The 17,089-nt window shown below is 50.0% G+C and overlaps 5 protein-coding genes across 5 annotated transcripts; 2 read left to right on the top strand and 3 right to left on the bottom strand.

The window, feature by feature from the left end:
• Positions 1-722: 722 nt before the first annotated feature.
• LCP9604111_1539 (putative general stress response protein Whi2) lies at positions 723-2,503 on the bottom strand (the record flags this gene model as incomplete). Its single annotated transcript, XM_039068916.1, has 9 exons — positions 723-743; positions 799-1,063; positions 1,116-1,465; positions 1,519-1,657; positions 1,710-1,746; positions 1,800-2,039; positions 2,086-2,307; positions 2,360-2,381; positions 2,441-2,503. The coding sequence occupies 9 exons, from the start codon at positions 2,501-2,503 to the stop codon at positions 723-725; spliced, it is 1,359 nt and encodes a 452-aa protein (XP_038931666.1).
• Positions 2,504-3,087: 584 nt separating this feature from the next.
• LCP9604111_1538 (dipeptidyl-peptidase III) lies at positions 3,088-5,321 on the bottom strand (the record flags this gene model as incomplete). Its single annotated transcript, XM_039068915.1, has 3 exons — positions 3,088-4,203; positions 4,253-5,132; positions 5,194-5,321. The coding sequence occupies 3 exons, from the start codon at positions 5,319-5,321 to the stop codon at positions 3,088-3,090; spliced, it is 2,124 nt and encodes a 707-aa protein (XP_038931665.1).
• Positions 5,322-5,727: 406 nt separating this feature from the next.
• LCP9604111_1537 (putative protein kinase Scy1) lies at positions 5,728-8,482 on the bottom strand (the record flags this gene model as incomplete). The annotated part of the gene is made up of 2 exons (XM_039068914.1): positions 5,728-6,989; positions 7,042-8,482. 2 exons carry the CDS (start codon positions 8,480-8,482, stop codon positions 5,728-5,730), a joined length of 2,703 nt encoding a protein of 900 aa, XP_038931664.1.
• Positions 8,483-9,208: 726 nt separating this feature from the next.
• LCP9604111_1536 (branched-chain amino acid aminotransferase, cytosolic) lies at positions 9,209-10,614 on the top strand (the record flags this gene model as incomplete). The annotated part of the gene is made up of 4 exons (XM_039068913.1): positions 9,209-9,446; positions 9,502-9,799; positions 9,850-10,548; positions 10,602-10,614. 4 exons carry the CDS (start codon positions 9,209-9,211, stop codon positions 10,612-10,614), a joined length of 1,248 nt encoding a protein of 415 aa, XP_038931663.1.
• Positions 10,615-15,133: 4,519 nt separating this feature from the next.
• On the top strand, positions 15,134-16,121 carry LCP9604111_1535 (bZIP transcription factor; the record flags this gene model as incomplete). Its single annotated transcript, XM_039068912.1, has 3 exons — positions 15,134-15,296; positions 15,358-15,908; positions 15,978-16,121. 3 exons carry the CDS (start codon positions 15,134-15,136, stop codon positions 16,119-16,121), a joined length of 858 nt encoding a protein of 285 aa, XP_038931662.1.
• Positions 16,122-17,089: the final 968 nt, after the last annotated feature.

The following is a 17,089-nucleotide window of genomic DNA, read 5'->3' as shown; positions in this document are numbered from 1 at the left end:
CGGTAGGGTTGGGTATGGTCGTATCTGTTCGAGATGTGCAGTCAAGACGGAAGTATTCTACTATATGCAGTAGTCTGGTGCCGTCGCGTGCAGAGCGCGGTCTTTTCGGACTTCTTCTGCGGCTTCTACGCCGTCTTCTTTTAGACGCTCAATGCGGTTTCAATCGGCACGTTCTACTTTCCTAAGTCAGAGCTCTGCGTCCTATGTGACCACAAACTCACCCGCTGGCCAACCTTTGATTTCGAGCACGAATTTTAGATGCGCCAGGCTAGGCAGAATCCTGTCAAGACCGCGATCATCCATGGTCGCGCAATCCAAGTCCAGGTCTAGCATCATCAAGAGGCACTTGCATTTGCCTGCTGTTCTGCTACGTAGTGGACTGAGCCTATTGCCGTATGGATACAAGGCTCACAAAACAAGCAAACGACATGTGAGGAAAAGGCTACAGTTGCAAACTAGATCTGCACCATATATCCAACCTTCACTGTCAAAGTGATGTCCATGAAAGAGTTTACCAATCGACTAGAAAATGAATACATTGAAAGGAATGAGTACACCAAAATGCTGAGTACAGCGCTGCTGCTGGTAAGATGGAAACTTGAATATTTGTTGCAGACATATTTCAATGCAACTTTAGAAAAAAAATAACAGTCGAAACTTCGAGCCGTAAGGCCGGGGGAATGATAATCGCACATGCAAAGGAAAGAATAAGGGGGAAAAAATTAGCGGAGCCCAATAACACTCTGCGAAGGGATTAGCTATCAAGGATTTTGAGTCAACTGAGAATAGGGGGCTTACCATCTCCAAAGTCCACACACGCCGGATCCAGACCTTTACTTGTCCCTCGACGCCCTCGACGTCGTCCAGCTCGATACCCTCCCACCAGCAGCGGCGGGCAGGCTTGCGCCAAAAGAGGAGAAGCTTCTGGGCCATGCCCACAGAATTGTTGTTTGACAGGTCTCCGCGGATGTCAGTGCGGAGTTTGGCCAGCGCAAGACTGCAGATTACTGCCTTGTTGGGCTCTGGAGCACGGTGGCCCCACTGGTCAGAACGATCAAATCCTCTATATTGTATATTAGCGTTGGCCCCATAATTGAGAACCCGGTTCTACTCACCCAGCTGTCAGCATTTCAATAAGATGCTGCTCGGTTGATCCAATCTCCTCGCTCTTGCGCAGTCCAGAAAAGATGCCGTCCTGTTTCAACAGTGATCTGCCGGCCGCCCGCTTGACTTCAAGCATTTCATCGTGTCCAATATCGGCGTAGGGAGGGATCACATAAAAGTCAAGGTCCTCACGGAGAACAATAATGCCAGCACGGTCTTGCAGCATGTCACGGGCTGAGCCCTGCAATGGGTCCTGCATTTCCATTTCTGGCGAGTTTGAGCTGGAAGGCAGAGATGCGGGGATGGTTTGGGCGACAGTCCGGAAGAAATCCAGCATGTACTGAAGTGAGACTGGGTCATACTGGATAATAAATGTCAGAAAGAATTCAATACTCAAGATAGGGATTCGCGTACGTCAACCGGGAATACATCCCCATCGTGGAAACCATTTGCAACATGTCCATCCGGGAGGAGGCCATTGGGGAAGAGGGAGAGCAGAACAAATTCAGGCAAAGTCAAGAGCTCATCCCGCGAAAGGGTAAAGCGCGTACCACTATCAACTTGTTAGACTATGCATAATTGAGATATATCAATTTGTGACTTACCGAAGGTCGAGACCAACATGTTCATCTCCGCCGATATCTATTATACCCTGTTAGCGCAAAGCATACCAAGCGGCAGTGGTACAAACATACCACCAAGAGTGTTGATTGGCGGACCCCCGGTCTGCTGGACCTGGGTTATTATACTGGAGGCACCTCCTGCAGCAGCCATCACGTAGGTGAATGACTCAAGTGGACTATAGCCTTCTGTATATGGTGGTGGTGGTTCACCGTCGTCGGAAGAGCCCTCGTTTTTTGGTTCGGTGAAAGACGCTTTTGTATCAGCAACAACTGCCGAAGATGGGGCCGGCTCGAGCGACTCCTCGACAGGTGCTGGAGGCGCTAAGGCTGGAGGACAAGCGGGTCCAGGCTCAGTAACTTTGTAAGGGCGATTTGTGTCTTGCGGTAACGAAAAGGTAAGAGACGAAAATGGCGGAGGATATGCGGTGGAGGAACTTGACACTGATGCTGGGGAGTGCGGTGGAGGTGCAGTGTAATAATCGTCGTCCTCCTCTAGGGAGTCCGTTGGATGGGGCGGGCACGCCGTGGTTGATGGGTCCGACGGCGGCGTTTCTCGCGACACCGTGGTTTCTATTATTGCCTGAATCAGTCAGACAGGCTGATATGCGCAATCGAGATGATCGAATTCTGACCTAGTCTAGCAATGCGACTGATCTGGGTCGAGTGTCGTCCAAGTTGCTGTGTCGGCGAGTCTTTCCAATTCAATGACTGACTTCCAGCACCTGGTTGAAGAAAGGATTGTTTCCAAAGGGAGTTGAACAGATATAAGCTTTCATCTGCTAGATTCGCAGTGATTGAGTGTTGGAGAAGGAGAGCGCTTAGAGGTTGGGGAAGACGGGTAGATCAACTTGGACGGCGGTAAGTCCGAGCGCCTCACCATCGAAACTTGGCACATATGGTGTCCTCTGTCTTGTACTTTAGTTTCGTTTTAGTTTGGATTCAATTTCGAGTTTCTATTTTACAGGAACATTATTGCGAGACGAAATGGGCGTGACTCGAAGTCAGTCAGATGTGTTGACCTATTCCCAGCCGGTCCCCACCTGACTATGTTGTACTATTGATCTATCATTTTATAGTCCAGGGTTTGTGTACAATCTTGGAATGTCCATCCGCCGCATAGTCTTAGCTTGGATTTTACGATGAATAGCAAGGGAGCGGAAAGAATCAAATATGACCTAGTCTAGAAATCCTGGGCTGTTGGAGTAGTTTGGTGTGGAATAGGGGTAGTCACACAAAGGTCGTCCAAACGGATCTGGGAAGACATCACAAAGGAGGCTATTGATATGGATATGTAGCCACTTCCATGGGAAAGAGATATATAATATATATGCATTTCATTTGTATACTGTATATAAATATATCAGACGTTACGCTCTGCATAGCTCTGAATCAGACCCTCGAGGGTCGGTTCATACTCCTTCAAGGTGACCTGGTCACCCTCCAGAATAGTATTGGCCTGCACAAAGATCTTGCGTGGAACCTTCTTTTTCAAAACGACCTCACGAACGGAGGTTCCCCACCAGCTGTCAACGGAGGTAATATCGTCGTACAAGCCCTTACCAGCCTCAATATCTGCGGTACTTTTGTAGACATGCAGCTTCTGGAGGTACTTCTCTACGGCAGGACGTCCATGAGTCAGGATCTTAGACCGATCAAGATGGATCTCTAGATCAGAGAGATCCTCCTTCTTGTAAGACAACTTAACAAAGTCATCACCAGCATCGAGGAAGGTGCGCAGAATACTGTACCGAGCCTGCATGTGTGCTTGGCCCCATTTCTGGGTCTTCGGATCCCAGAATTCCAGGGCGACCAGACCGGCGCGAGCCATGGAAAGGTAGGCCGCGAACAGGACGTCGCCGGCCTCACCAGCCAAGTCTTCCTTGCCATCGCCGAATCCGAAGATCTTCAGGATGCCAAAGTCGCAGCCAAGAACCATGGCCACGCACTCGGCACGGCACTCCTCGTATGACGAAGCAATGGAACCAAAGACTGAGCTCCATGTCTGTCCAGGCTTGTACCAGGTCGAAATGGGCTTGTTGGTGACGGGGCTGATGGGTGGGTTCTTAATATCAAAGTTGTACTCCCCTGGCGCTGTCTCCTGCAACAGCTTGCCAGTTCCATGACCCAGCAATTCATGGATACCGACTTGAACCTCAAAAGCCGGGTCCCGGAATGAGCGGTAGACCTCCTGGTCATTCTCGGCAATGAAAGGAATAGCCTCGTTAGGAGCCTTGGCGCTGAGAACATTGCCCAGAGACACGTTCTTGAAGCCAAGGTTCTGGCGAATGTCATCATAGTTGGGCAGGTTGATGCCAGCTGGGAGACCCGAGCCGGCGAAACTCAACACTTCCAATGATGTGAAGTCGGGGCTGAGGAACTTGTCTTTCTCAAAGTCCTTACCCCAGGGCAGCTTGGGAATCATGCTCTCGGCACTATCAACCAGCGTACCAAAGGCGCGGGTGCGCTCCAGATTGACCTGCAAATGTCAGCGATACCGGCCAATATAGATCTAGCACATGTCATACCAAAGCAACGAAGCCCTCCCATTCTCCGCGCACACCGTGGGGGTCTCTGTATGTTTCAACAAAGCCCAGGTTCGTCTCCAGAACAGGCTTTTGGTCCTTAACCCAGATGCGCTGGCTCTCCTTGAAAGCCTCGATGGATCCAGCTCCGAACGAGAGAGCATATGAGTCCAACATCTTCTTCTGATTATCATTTGCAGCAGAAAGTTCTGCCTGCTTGATGCTGTGCGCGATCTTTGCCATCTCCTCCTGATGGTCACCGAAGACAAGACGCAGTTTCTTTCCCTTCAGATCTCCGTCAAGCTCAAATGTGTCCACATCGCCGAGATCCCGGTCCCTCACAGGAGGCGACGAAACACCAGACGCGATCAAAAGCTCGAAATCACCCGAGGATGTCTTCCGGAGTCTAGTATTCTCCAACGCAAGTCCCTTCTTCTCCATCAAGTCACCAACTGCCGTGATTTCCTCCTTTGAGATTGTTGGCGAATCGGGGTAGTAGGTGGTCATGTGGCCGCCCTTGGGATATCCGAGGTGCATCATCGATCCTTCGCTGGTCTCGTAGATCCCTCCTCCGGTGGTGTTCGCCTTCTGGAAAGCTGCCTTTGTCTCCGCGGTCGCCGATGCCAGAGCCTCGAATGCGGAGACGGACAGCCGAGGGATGAACTTTGAGTCACCAAAGCCCTTATAGTTTCCGCAGTTGCCCAAGAATTGACTCGCATATTCGAGGAAGAAACGGAGGTCGTCGGGACTGACTTGTGTTTTCTGGGCGAGGCTGTTCCAGTCGCCATTGGCGGCGTGGTAGAGTGACAGGATGAGGTCGTATATAGGTTCGGACTCGGGGGAGACCTGGCGCAGGGTGACTCGAGTGCCCTCAAACGCGGCCCTGTATAACGAGAAAGGTTAGCTGTCAATAGCTCTTGAGGTGGAATCCAGGAACACGATACCTGCTCATAAAGTGCGCATATTTTCTCAAGTTTTGGTCTTTGAGTGTATCAAAGTGTGACTTGACTTCCAGTCTGACCACGGTCGGAGGTGAGTCAGCCAGATAGTGCTGTTTGATGCTCAGGTCCATGGCGGCGCGAGTTAGATGAGTATACGAGGAGAAGGTCTTTGCCAGTCTGGGAGTCAACCGGCGTGAGATTCGATGGAGGGGTAACAAAGGTGACACGGAGCTCCGGGAGGACAAATGCGGCGCAATGCCACGCATTGAGTGCATATGGAGGGGTTTAACGACGAAGTATGACATAGAGTATGAAGAGGCACCAATCAGGTACGTGTCTCCCTAGCCAACGGCCGGATCACCGATGGAGTCCCGATCTACATTGCTTGGCATGGGCTGATTTGCTAATTGAATGTTCTTTTGTCACTTTTCTTAATTACAACTGCTGCTGCGACTATTTACTATGCCGGGAATGTGCAAAAGCAGCAATAACAGCAATCAAAAGGGGTATCAGCCAGAAAATAACAAGAATTGTTCCTTATATCAGACTCTCATACTTGTCCAACCCTTGCTTTTGCGTTGCCTGTGGTGTCGCGGCGGTGCCTTGGAAAGACGTTGATCTGTTGGCTGTGTTCATCGGAGGGGGTCTCGTAGCGTTGTTGGACACCATGTTTCCTGTAGGAGGAGGGGGGATTGAGAACGAGGAGTAGTTGGGTGCCGGTTGCGCCGTTGACCCGGACATATGATTCGAGGGTATCATAGTCGACATGGACCCCAAAGACTGACCTGTTGGGCCTGTATGGGACCGAACATTGGCATTGGCTGGGGCTCCCCAGGTAGAAGATGAGGGCTGCATAGTAGGGAAGGCTTGGACAACCGGTGAAGCTTGCCGAGAAGGAGCAAGAGCCGGGAAAGAACCCAATTTCTGATCTGGAGTAATGGAACGGAATCCAAGATTGGACTGTTGGCTTAAGGCATTGGCTTGGGGTGTCATGCCTACATTATTTGAAGACCACGAGAATGAAGGCAGCATGCTTGGAACCGCTGGCTTGGCTGGCTCCATACTACCCCACATATCTATACTCTGGCCATTTGCAGGCAATGCCTTCTTCCCAAGAACAAGGCGCTCGAAGCTGCCAGCGCCGCCGTCCGCATCGGGCGAGCCCAGGCCAGTGGCAGACTGCGAAAATTCGTCGGCACCAGTTTGGAAACCCGTTGGTCCAGCGCCAGAGGATAGCTCTTGCAGCTTTTTGCTTTGCTCCTGTTCAATCTTCGCTGAGAGGGTTTTTATCAGAGCCATAAAGGTATTGAACTGTTGAAGGCTCAAAAGTGGCCCGAGACTGAAACTCCAGAGAACCGGCAGAACTTCCAAAGCCAGGAATTCGGTATCTGCGATAGTTCCAACTTGACGAAACACCTTCAACGCTGCCATCATCACCGACGGCTCTTTCGTTTTAATCCCTTTGAGAGACGGGACGAGCTTTTCTTGAATAGTATACTTGTCCAATATCGAGGACTTGGCTGGTTTTGACTTAGTCGCCTGGATTCCAGACAAATCATCGTCAAACCCGTCTGAACCTTCTGCAGAGGCGCCGCAAAGTACACTGAAAGCTTCCAAACTGCGAACCTTGATAGCGAGGCTGCTAGTGCGACTAAAAGTGGCAGCAATGGGAGGGAATACCTCATTCTTGACAGTGCTGAAATCAAGAACTGGGAGCATCACAGGGAGGCATTTGAGGGAAGCATCCACCAAAGAATGAGTGGGAGAATCCAGTCCGAGCCGAATCAAGGGTAGAATATCTAGAAAGAAGCGTGAGATTTAAGCTCAAAGGTTTCCATTTACAAAACTCACCATCTTTGAACTCCATCCCTGAACAATTATCAGCAATCAGCTTCATATTATCAAGCACAACCATGAGACCAGCATCTTTCTTGGAGTCTCGTTCAGCAGCCCCCTTGCCCGAGCCAGCTCCAAAGACTTCCTTTAGACGAGGCATGATTTTCTCTGGGAATACACGGCGTCCGTTGGGAATCCGCTTAAGAATACCGAACACGTTTTGCAATATGAGCGGAAGCAATTCCCGATCCTTGAGTTCGTCCATCAAGGCTCCCAATAGCTTTCTCTCTAGGACAGAAACCGGGAACTCAGGTAGTACCCGTTGTAAGCCACGCAAGAATTGAGTCTTCTCATTGGGATTTTTTGTTGGCAAAGATTCCAGAAACCGGATAGTGGAAACTAACACATTGTCGAAGTACTGTGCTTGCTGGAATTCTCGAGCATTCATGCGCTGGGCAGGCCTTCGGGTAATGAGCCTCGGTAGGACATCAGAAAGTAGACCCTTGGGAATCGGCTTCGAACTGAGGAAATTATTGCTCTGTGACGGAGTGGAAGACGGAGAGCTCAGCAGTTTCTTATATGTGGACAAATTTGCGTGCGTTTGTAAAGGCGAGACATGCGGAGAGTTGTACAGAGCGATGATGATGAGCCCTAAAGAGAATAGATCGGCGGCCGCAGACACATTGGAGTCCATGGCAAAGTCAGGCGACGTGTAATCAAGGTTCAATTGTACCGAAGCGGGCAGCCTTGGTTCTTGATAGAGAACCTCGGACACAGCCAATGGCGGTAGCGTCGAACGAGTTTCAGAAGAGTCTGGAGGCCCCGCAAATCCCAGACCAGAGATCTTCCAATCTGATTTGGAATTGATATAGATGGCCTCCGGGTTCAGATTTCCATGCACTAAGCCCGCAGACTCGTGAAGGAATTCAAGACCTTTAGCAACTTGCAAGAGTCCCTTTTGAATTTCCAACTCATCCATCTCCACCTCTCTTCTTCTCCGAGTCCCGTCAGCCTCCTCAACCACGTACCGGCTGGTTCGCGAACCAGCGCGTGTGGTATTCTCTTGGTCATCTTTTTCCAGCAGCAGCCCGGAAAGTGAAGCGGTGAGATGTTCTGTGGCAAACATGAGACCCCCATTACGTGTCTCCTCCACAGGCTCGAGTACCTGAAGAATAGATGGGTGCCGTAGGCGCGCGAGATTGCTTGCTTCGCGCTTGAGTCGTTCGATCACATCGTCCTGTAGCTTCTTGGCGGAGGACCCAGAACTCCTTCCGAACCCATTAGAGCGTGTCTCCAGTGACTTGCGATCAAATATAAACACCGATGCCGCCGTTCCTGTGGACTTCTTCTTTGCATCGTGGATTTTCCAGGGGCCGGAGTAGACGGTAGGGTTAGGTGAGATCTGGTAATGGGCGGAAATGTTGGAACTGAACGATTTGAGCGCAGACGAAAACATGGTGGTAAGGCCGCAGACGAGAATTGGTCGGCACGATAGTCGGAATGAAGGGAGTTGTTCGTTTCACAGTGTCGTCACGGCGTAGCCAGCATAAGACATATTTAGTTTCAACAACAGTGGGATTTAGAAAGAGGGTCTATGGAAGGTGGACCGGTGTTGAAACTCGATGGCTAATGGGAGGTTAAGAACATTAGCTCAAAGGCTGAGAGAAATTGTCCACTGGTTGCATACTTGGTCAATAATCCGGCGCAATACGACCTCAGGTCCTCGATAACAGGCACTCTTCCTATCGATATTATCACGTGATCGTGTCAATAGCTGGTATGTTGCCTTAGGCATAAATAAACTATTGGCATGTGCCTCAGGCCTGAAGCCCTACCGAGCTCGGTCGTAACCGATGCAAGCCGCAGCAAGCCAAAGGAAGCCGAACTAGCCGAAGTCGGCGGGCAACTCTAATTTGCAGTCGCTGATTGGCAGCGACAATCTTTATCTGTAGGGCGGTGGCAGAACTTCCTGATTGGGGCCTCCGAGTCATCGGAGTTGTTGTCGAGCTCCGCAGAGAGGCTGCAGTTCTGGCGCGGAGTCATCTTTCTGGTTGTGATATAAACCTCCATTGACCTCCTCGATTTCAGTACGTTTATACTTCTCCCAGTGACTCAATTGCCACACTCTTCACTCTCTATACCCTTGGCTGGCCCTTGGATCGTTCCTAACATCACCACAGTCATGAAGTCGCTTCACCAATTCGCTCGCCGACAGGCTCTGACCGGGCTCTCAATGCCCCGTGTCCTCTCATCACAGAACATTACCGCCAGCCGGACATGGCAGAGAACTTTCAGCGCCTCTATGGCAGCCGCCTCCCAGCTCCCGGGTCTTGACCCTTCCAAATTGACTATCACCAAGACCACCACCCCTAAGGAGCTAAAGGAATCCAAGGATCTTGTTTTCGGAAAGTACTTCACAGGTAAGAGAAACTCTGCGCTCTATTGCCTTCCAGACCCTGACCGGATGTAATGTAGATCACATGCTCTCCGTGGAGTGGACAGCTACAGACGGATGGCACGCACCTCGCATTATCCCCTACCAGAACCTCAGCTTGGACCCTGCGACCTGTGTGTTCCACTACGCATTTGAATGCTTCGAGGGTATGAAGGCGTACAAGGACAGCACCGGTGGCATCCGTCTGTTCCGCCCCAATAAGAACATGGAACGCCTGAACAAGTCTTCGGCGCGCATTGCCCTTCCTACTATTGATGGTGACGCCCTGACGAAGATTATTGGAGAATTGGTGAAGCTCGATAGTCGGTTCATTCCTGAGTGAGTGTATCTTGTGTAGATTAGATGGACATCCTTGCTAACCTCCACAGCGCTCGCGGCTACTCCTTGTACCTGCGCCCTACCATGATTGGTACCCAGAAGACCCTGGGAGTTGGCCCACCAGGATCCGCTCTTCTGTACGTGATTGCCAGCCCCGTGGGTCCCTACTACCCAACTGGGTTCAAGGCCATCTCCCTGGAGGCCACTGATTACGCCGTCCGCGCCTGGCCCGGCGGTGTTGGTGACAAGAAGCTTGGAGCCAACTACGCTCCCTGCATTCTGCCTCAACTCGAGGCCGCATCCCGTGGTTTCCAGCAGAACCTGTGGCTCTTCGGCGAGGAGGAATATGTTACCGAGGTCGGCACCATGAACCTTTTCATTGCTTTGAAGAACAAGGAGACCGGAGAGAAGGAGCTTATCACTGCTCCTCTTGACGGTACGATCTTGGAGGGTGTCACTCGTGACTCCGTTCTGACTCTCGCCCGTGAGAGACTCGGCCCCAAGGGCTGGAAGATTTGCGAGCGCAAGATTCGCATGTCCGAGGTTGCCGAGGCAGCCGAGGAGGGCCGCATGATCGAGGTATTCGGTTCCGGTACTGCTGCCATCGTCAGCCCTGTTCGTAACATCAGCTACAGAGGTAAGACGGTTGACTGTGGTTTGAAGGCGGATGAGGAGGCGGGTGAGATTGCTCTCCAGATGAAGAACTGGATGGAGGGTATCCAATACGGTGACGAGAAGCACGAATGGAGGTAAGTTGGCACTGACCTTGTTGAACTTGGATGATATACTAACAATCTGTCAGTGTCGCGCTCTAAGACTGACATGTGAGATGAAAGGGCTTCTGTGCCCAAGCTTTGTAGTATAGCTGCAGAGGCTTTCAAAAGTCGTTGCTCAAGGGATACTTTCTTGGTTAATTTTGCATTTTGCATTTTGCATGTTGTTTGGATATTTGAGGTACCGAGGCTACCGAGCAGCGGCGGGCGTCTTTTACATATTCATCTGGAGCTTGGTTCTTTATAAAGAGAGCTTTTCCGAACTTTGGTATCCTCGGTTTTTCGTTAAGTTACAACTTCGTAGATGTATAGTGTACACTTCGAGTAACACGTGCTGTATGATTGGCATATTACCGTTGCTGGGGGGAGAAAATACAAACTACGAAGGTCTTACCAAGTCAGTTCAACTCCATTGAGATACTCCTTGGGCGTTGATTGAGAAGAAAGATTGGAGTAACAATCGGCAACGATGAACCAGAACCATCTGGTGGTTTATAGTGGCCTCCTATACTCCCAAAGACTTATTTCCATGAATCTGTTCTGTATGTTTTTTGGCATTATATTTATCAGAATATCGCTAAGTGCATCCCTTCTCCTCTGCTAAGGGATACGGGTCCTTGATCCATACCCCTTGGAAGAAGAACCAAGCTGCACTTATCGATATTTTGATCAACATACGGCCAAAGAGCATGCGGGAGGATTCAAGGTGATAAGATCTCATTGCAAATGCCTTGCCAGGAATGTGATAGGTGGAGAAAGGGCAGGATATAGAAGTGTATAAATAAGAACCATTAAGATGGAAAAGAGGAGAGTGGATAGAAGAGGAGGAGGAGAGGGAACAGAAGAAGAGGCGTTTATAAGGTGCAGAGATTATGATCCAGACTATACGGATTCAGACGTCAATAGGTGATTATTTACCTTTCCAAATATGTCCACGGGTAGATGCTCATGGGATAATGCAGGAAGGTGCAAACGACGTCTTGAAACGAGAAGATACGGGACAACACATATTTACACAACAGTAAGAACAACTCCATTCGAGGCATTGATGGAGTGCTGTTATATGTTATCATGAGGACCTCTAGGAAGGGGAAGGTAAAGAATTTGATACATATAATCACAGTATAGGCATTATAGAGTATGCTAGGATTGCATAATGTTCAATGAGTTTACAAGCTGGCGATGCCAAAATATATATCTTCACCCGGGCAATGAAAATTATATAGCGGAACTTGTTCACATAACGCCACGAACCATGACAGATTTACCAAGATGGAGAAAGAAAATAATTGGTCGTGAAATATGTCAGGAAGAAGAGCCAACGCAGACTTTGTTGACAGATGCAGATGCAGTTGAAGTAGAAATGGTACTTTTTGCTGTCGCCTTCTACACCGTTATGTAGAGAAATACCTGCCTGAGATCGTTTCAAAGCCAATAACTCAAACCCGAGTCGAATTAACTCGCTTGCAGAGAAAATGCTGAGATACCTACGAGCATAATACTATCCCAAGCACATGGAGTTTCAGATATGTAGATCGTTTAGCTTGACCTTGCACAAACATAGTGCTGACGACTGTCAGCCACCCGAACCCGTAACCCCGCCTGTTTCGTCTTATAATTCCACATTGACTTCAGACAAACCCTGAGACAGGGCCGTACATGCCAATCTAATCACAAGGGTTATGGAGCCATCCAATTGATAGCCCGGATGAATGGATCATATCGCAGGAATACAGCCTAGACCAACGGCAGATATCCAGCTGCACGTTGACCGAAAACAAGGTAAAATAGGCGACATGCAGCAACGTGGCCCACGTGGAATGAGGCTAAACCCAGAGGCGACAAATGAAGCGAGAGGAACGGCAAAAAAAGAACAACCGGCTCGGCTTTCTCTGCACTTGAGAGGGTTTCAGGCCCAGGCTGTACGCCTTTCGGCTACAGATTCAAAAGTTAGAACCACAGCGGGGTACGACAGACGTTTCAGGATGTTCCGCATGGAGAACAATGGGGGTTGTTGGATCTCATAGGCTAAATTTAGTGTTCGGCATATTCGGGGGGTTGCGATTAAGGCTCTTATGGATTCTATTGCATCGGGGAATAACTGGAATTGGGTGGCTTGGAGGGGAACAGGTGGTCAGCTTCTTATCTTGGGATACCCCCGACGAGAGTCTATAATTATTCTCTCCCGGACTTATTGTTGACCTATACATGACAAATATAGTAAAACGCAAACTTGAAGAAGTTAAGTGCCGAGTTGTTGGTGTGACTTAAGATAACCTTGGAAGAGAGCAACAAACTGGATGTTGACCATGTTCGTTTTGCAGTTGCCATGAACTCGCATCGGAGATTGTGTTGTTCGCCAGCTTCAGCACTGGACGCCTTGTCCGACGTCTCCGACCTGGGCAAATCTATTTGAAGCGAACTGGAATGAAGTTGGCACACCCAGTGAACTCGCTTGAATGGACTTTCGCACATCGGTCCATTTCACGTTTAGTGTAACAACCCCAAGCGAGAACGACAACGTGCCAGCACGACGCAAGAGGCTCGGAGCTTGCCGTCATTGATATTCCTCGAGTGACACCAAGCTCCCCAAAAAAAAGGAAATATTGCAAAAACAAGTAAAGCACAATGGGGGAAAAGACGAGGCATTCTGCAGCGACGCATGTGTCATGGGGGGTGCATCTCGGACACAGCAAGGTCGGGGGCTGCATGATAGCCCACCGCCAGGAACATTCTTCTAGATTGTTACTAGAAGGCTCCAAATGCAACCGATCCCAGCATCCGGGGACGAACATGGTATGTGAGTGGCTACAATCCCTGCAGGAGGAAGCGTTTCCGCCAGGATGGCTGTGCAATGCTTGGAATTCCAACTGGAGGCGTGAACAGCATTAGCGGTCAAGAGAACTATGTACCGGGTACCTGAGCTGCCGTGCTCGTTGAGCGTGTCACTGGGGTCATGGGATGCGTCTCCGACATTACTCAATCAGGAATAAGAAGGTGTCCAACTCAGCCCTATACAGGGAGGATAAGACGACTTTCGGGCACGCACTAGCGGAGTTGGACCAATACGCACTGCATTCCTGCTATTAACTCCGACCCGAGTTGGCGGAGAGACCCTGCAAGGCTACCTATTCATAGCATAGCTGTCTTACCTGAGAAGAGCCTCTTTTTTCGGATTTCCCTTCCGGCCCCCGATTTCCGGGCTTTGAACGATGTATTTCGTATTTGTCAAGAATCTGGGTCTAGGCGTATCTCCGGGGCTGTAGATTAGACTAGACAGTAAGCAAACATTAACTCCCAACTACAATGTACGAAAAAGGAATACGGCCAGCCCTTATTTCTGCGCAGCGTATGCCTTGATTGGGATTGTCGATGCCAATCAGGCAACCAGTGGAAATGCGTGAATAATTCAGAAAAAAAGAAAAGAAAAATCGAAAAGAAAAAAACGAATAAAGCAGGAAAAAGAGCCAAGAAAAGCAAAGTGTCATTAATTCTAGAGTCACGAAGGACGGTGGCTCGTCCAGTACATGCGTCAGGGTGAATCCAAGTATACGACCCAATTGTTCAGCATCCGTAGGCGATACAGGCCCGACTTCCCGACTCCAGGGCGCCTAGACTTCCCAGGAGTTGTTTTCGTCTATAGTCCCGAAAATCCCTTCTCCTATTCCAATAGTGCCAGAATCCTGATCCTGATCAACCAAGTCAGATCTTTATCCCCTAGTCCGTTGCCAAGATGAAGACCAAACAAAAACGTGGTCACGACCGTGCACATTGAAGCAACCCACGTGAGAATATAGGAGAAGAAAGTAAAGGCAAAAGGTGTAACCCCAAAGTCCACGCATCCCGTTTCATCCCTGGGCATATCGTGTCTCGGGCCAGTCAGGTCAAATAAGGATCGCCCTCGAGCGAACGCCTAGCGAGTCCCGGCCCAACTCCAATAATCCATCCTACCGTCTTGGATTGGGATCATACGCCGTACCACTTTGGTGCTACGTATTAGATCTGAGATCCACCGATCAGAGACCGGCCTGTCGGTGTTAGTAGTAGGAGTTAGGAGTTTAGTGGTCCCAGCTTGGCTAGTGATTGGTATATTAGATATTAAGGGTTTCGCGGATCCGTTCCAGTAGACTGACCATTGTACATATCTAGTTAGACGTTTCATGACAGTATCCATCAGTATTACCAGAGGCTGAACGTGGATCCCTGGGCAAAATAAAAAATAAAATAAAAAAACGAAATAAGCCCGGGACTTTTGTGCACATGGCAAGTCGAGTCTAATGGCATTCGAGCACGGACTGACCTGGTTATCGCGACGGGGCTTAGCTGCAAGGCCCGAAAAACCAATTCCAGCTGATCAATGGCCTTGAGTCCTCGACGTCTTATATATAAATATACTGACATCCACTTGGCCACGGATCTTTAGCCTCATAGCCCCGTTATCACATCCCTCCACTTTCATCTTTCACTTCCACTTCTGCTTCTACTTCTACTATACTATTCCCTCTCTGTCTACTCTATTCTGTACTCTACCTTGATCGCTCTTGGCCTTCGCCTCTTGACTATGAATCGCTCTCCATCGTACGATGGCCGTTCAGGCTCTCGTGGTAGTCACCTCAACAGCAGCGCATTCAGTCCTAACGCCAACCCAAACGAGGACTGGACCAAGATCTCGGATCTCGCAGAGCGTCGGCGCATCCAAAACCGTATTGCGCAACGCAACTATCGTAAGTGAAAAAGAGAAAGACCGTTCCGAGTGTACATTCCTGACCCGGCGCAACCCAACAGGCAAGAAACTGAAGCGCCGCTTGGAGGATCTCGAGAGACGAGCTGCAACTTCTGCTTCGCCCGAGCAATCCCACGCAGAGCCGGTCTCTCCTCCGTCGCCAAAGACTCGAACAAAGCCGCGCTCCAAAGTCACAGATGTCAAGCCCCACTCGCAATCAGACCGAGCTGCCTCGTACGACTACTATTCCCCCGAGGACCGCCAAACCATGTTCGCCCAGCAGTGCACTCGCCAGCTTTCGGCCTCACCCCCACCGGTCTTCTCCTACCCATCTATGGCATCGTATGACACCTACCGGCCGTCCTACGCCCAGCCTCCGATCTACCACGCGGCGCCGAGCACCTACAGCGAAATCGCCTACCAGGCCGAATATGGCGAGCAGCTCCCCTCGCTGGTGCCGATGCTGCCCTCGATGCAAGCCCGCAAACTGGCCTACGACGACGACCTGATCAGTCCGTTCAGCATGAGCTACGCAACCATGGCCGGGATCGACCTGTGCCAACAGCAAGCCCAAGCGCAGGCCCATTCTCAACACCAGTCTTCGGCGCTCCCGGTACAATTTCTTCGCTGAATCTACTCCGAATTGCCGACCCGTCAGCTAATATCTTGCTTGCGTTTCCAGATGCCAGCGCTTGCATACTACGACCAACGAGCACCGTCGACGTCACCGGAGACATCTATTTTCACATTCCCGCTCACACCGGAATCAGGCCCCTGCTCGCCGCGCTCCATGCATGGCCTGTATGAGTACGATCTACGGCCGTAAGGCGATCGGGGCGATCGGGGGCAGCAAAGCCCGAAGTGCGGGTATCTCCGCCCCATCCAGGCCCTATTGACCCCGAACACCGGACTCGAATCCACCCGACACGTTTTTGCCTCCCCACTCTTTTATTTTATTTTTGTTTTTGTTTTCTGTTTTGTTTTAGCCCTTTTTACCCCTATTACGTTGTATGTGTGATGAGATAGCTGCATGATAACTGGCGTTGATTTCTTTTTCTTTCTATTGGTAGCGTGGTGTCAAGGGAACAGGGGTGAGCCAGGGAGCCACGTTGAATGGATTCTTTTCTTTCTTTTTCTTTCGATGCTTTGTTTTCCTGCTTTCTGATTAATCCAGATCTACAGAGTACAGACGAATTTGATCACTGCACAATAGAATCATATAACCTTGGAAGTTCTCCCAGCGATTGGTCCAAAGCCAGCATAACTTGCATTAACTCCACGGCCCCCAAACCTCCGTGCGGGATTTTCAATTTCAGCCTAGCGAGAGACATTCTGTACGGCCGAGACTATCCCTTTTCTGTTCTGAAGGTCTCGAGGGTGATTGAGGGACCGTCTATTCGTCAATGACGTCCCCAGTTTGGTAACCCTAACTAGTGACCCGTGGACAGTTATAGATGACAAACCACCGACCGATATCTTAAAGCGGACAAGTTCACAAGTACATGACTCAAGAAACATCTCGAACTACGGAGTCAGCAAAGTCCAACCGTCAACTAAGGACCAGGCTGCTGGGAAAAGCCCGATCGCTGCAGAAAGAGACAATACCCCACATACGGAGTAGCACTTCTTTATCCCGGGATATTGGGCCAGTTGGACTAAAACAGCCACTCCGACATTTCAAACGGACTGGAATTCCAATAAATCCGTCGGATGATGCAATCTGCATTATCCTCCGCCCCATAAATCCACCCCTGTTTCCCTATATGCCTACGGTCCACGGACGTGGTCCGAGAC

This window comes from Penicillium roqueforti (genome assembly GCF_015533775.1).
Source record: "Penicillium roqueforti strain LCP96 04111 chromosome Unknown scaffold_02, whole genome shotgun sequence".
Lineage (NCBI taxonomy): Eukaryota > Fungi > Ascomycota > Eurotiomycetes > Eurotiales > Aspergillaceae > Penicillium > Penicillium roqueforti.
Note: the sequence above shows the minus strand (reverse complement) of the source record. Positions and strands in the feature narration are given on the sequence as shown.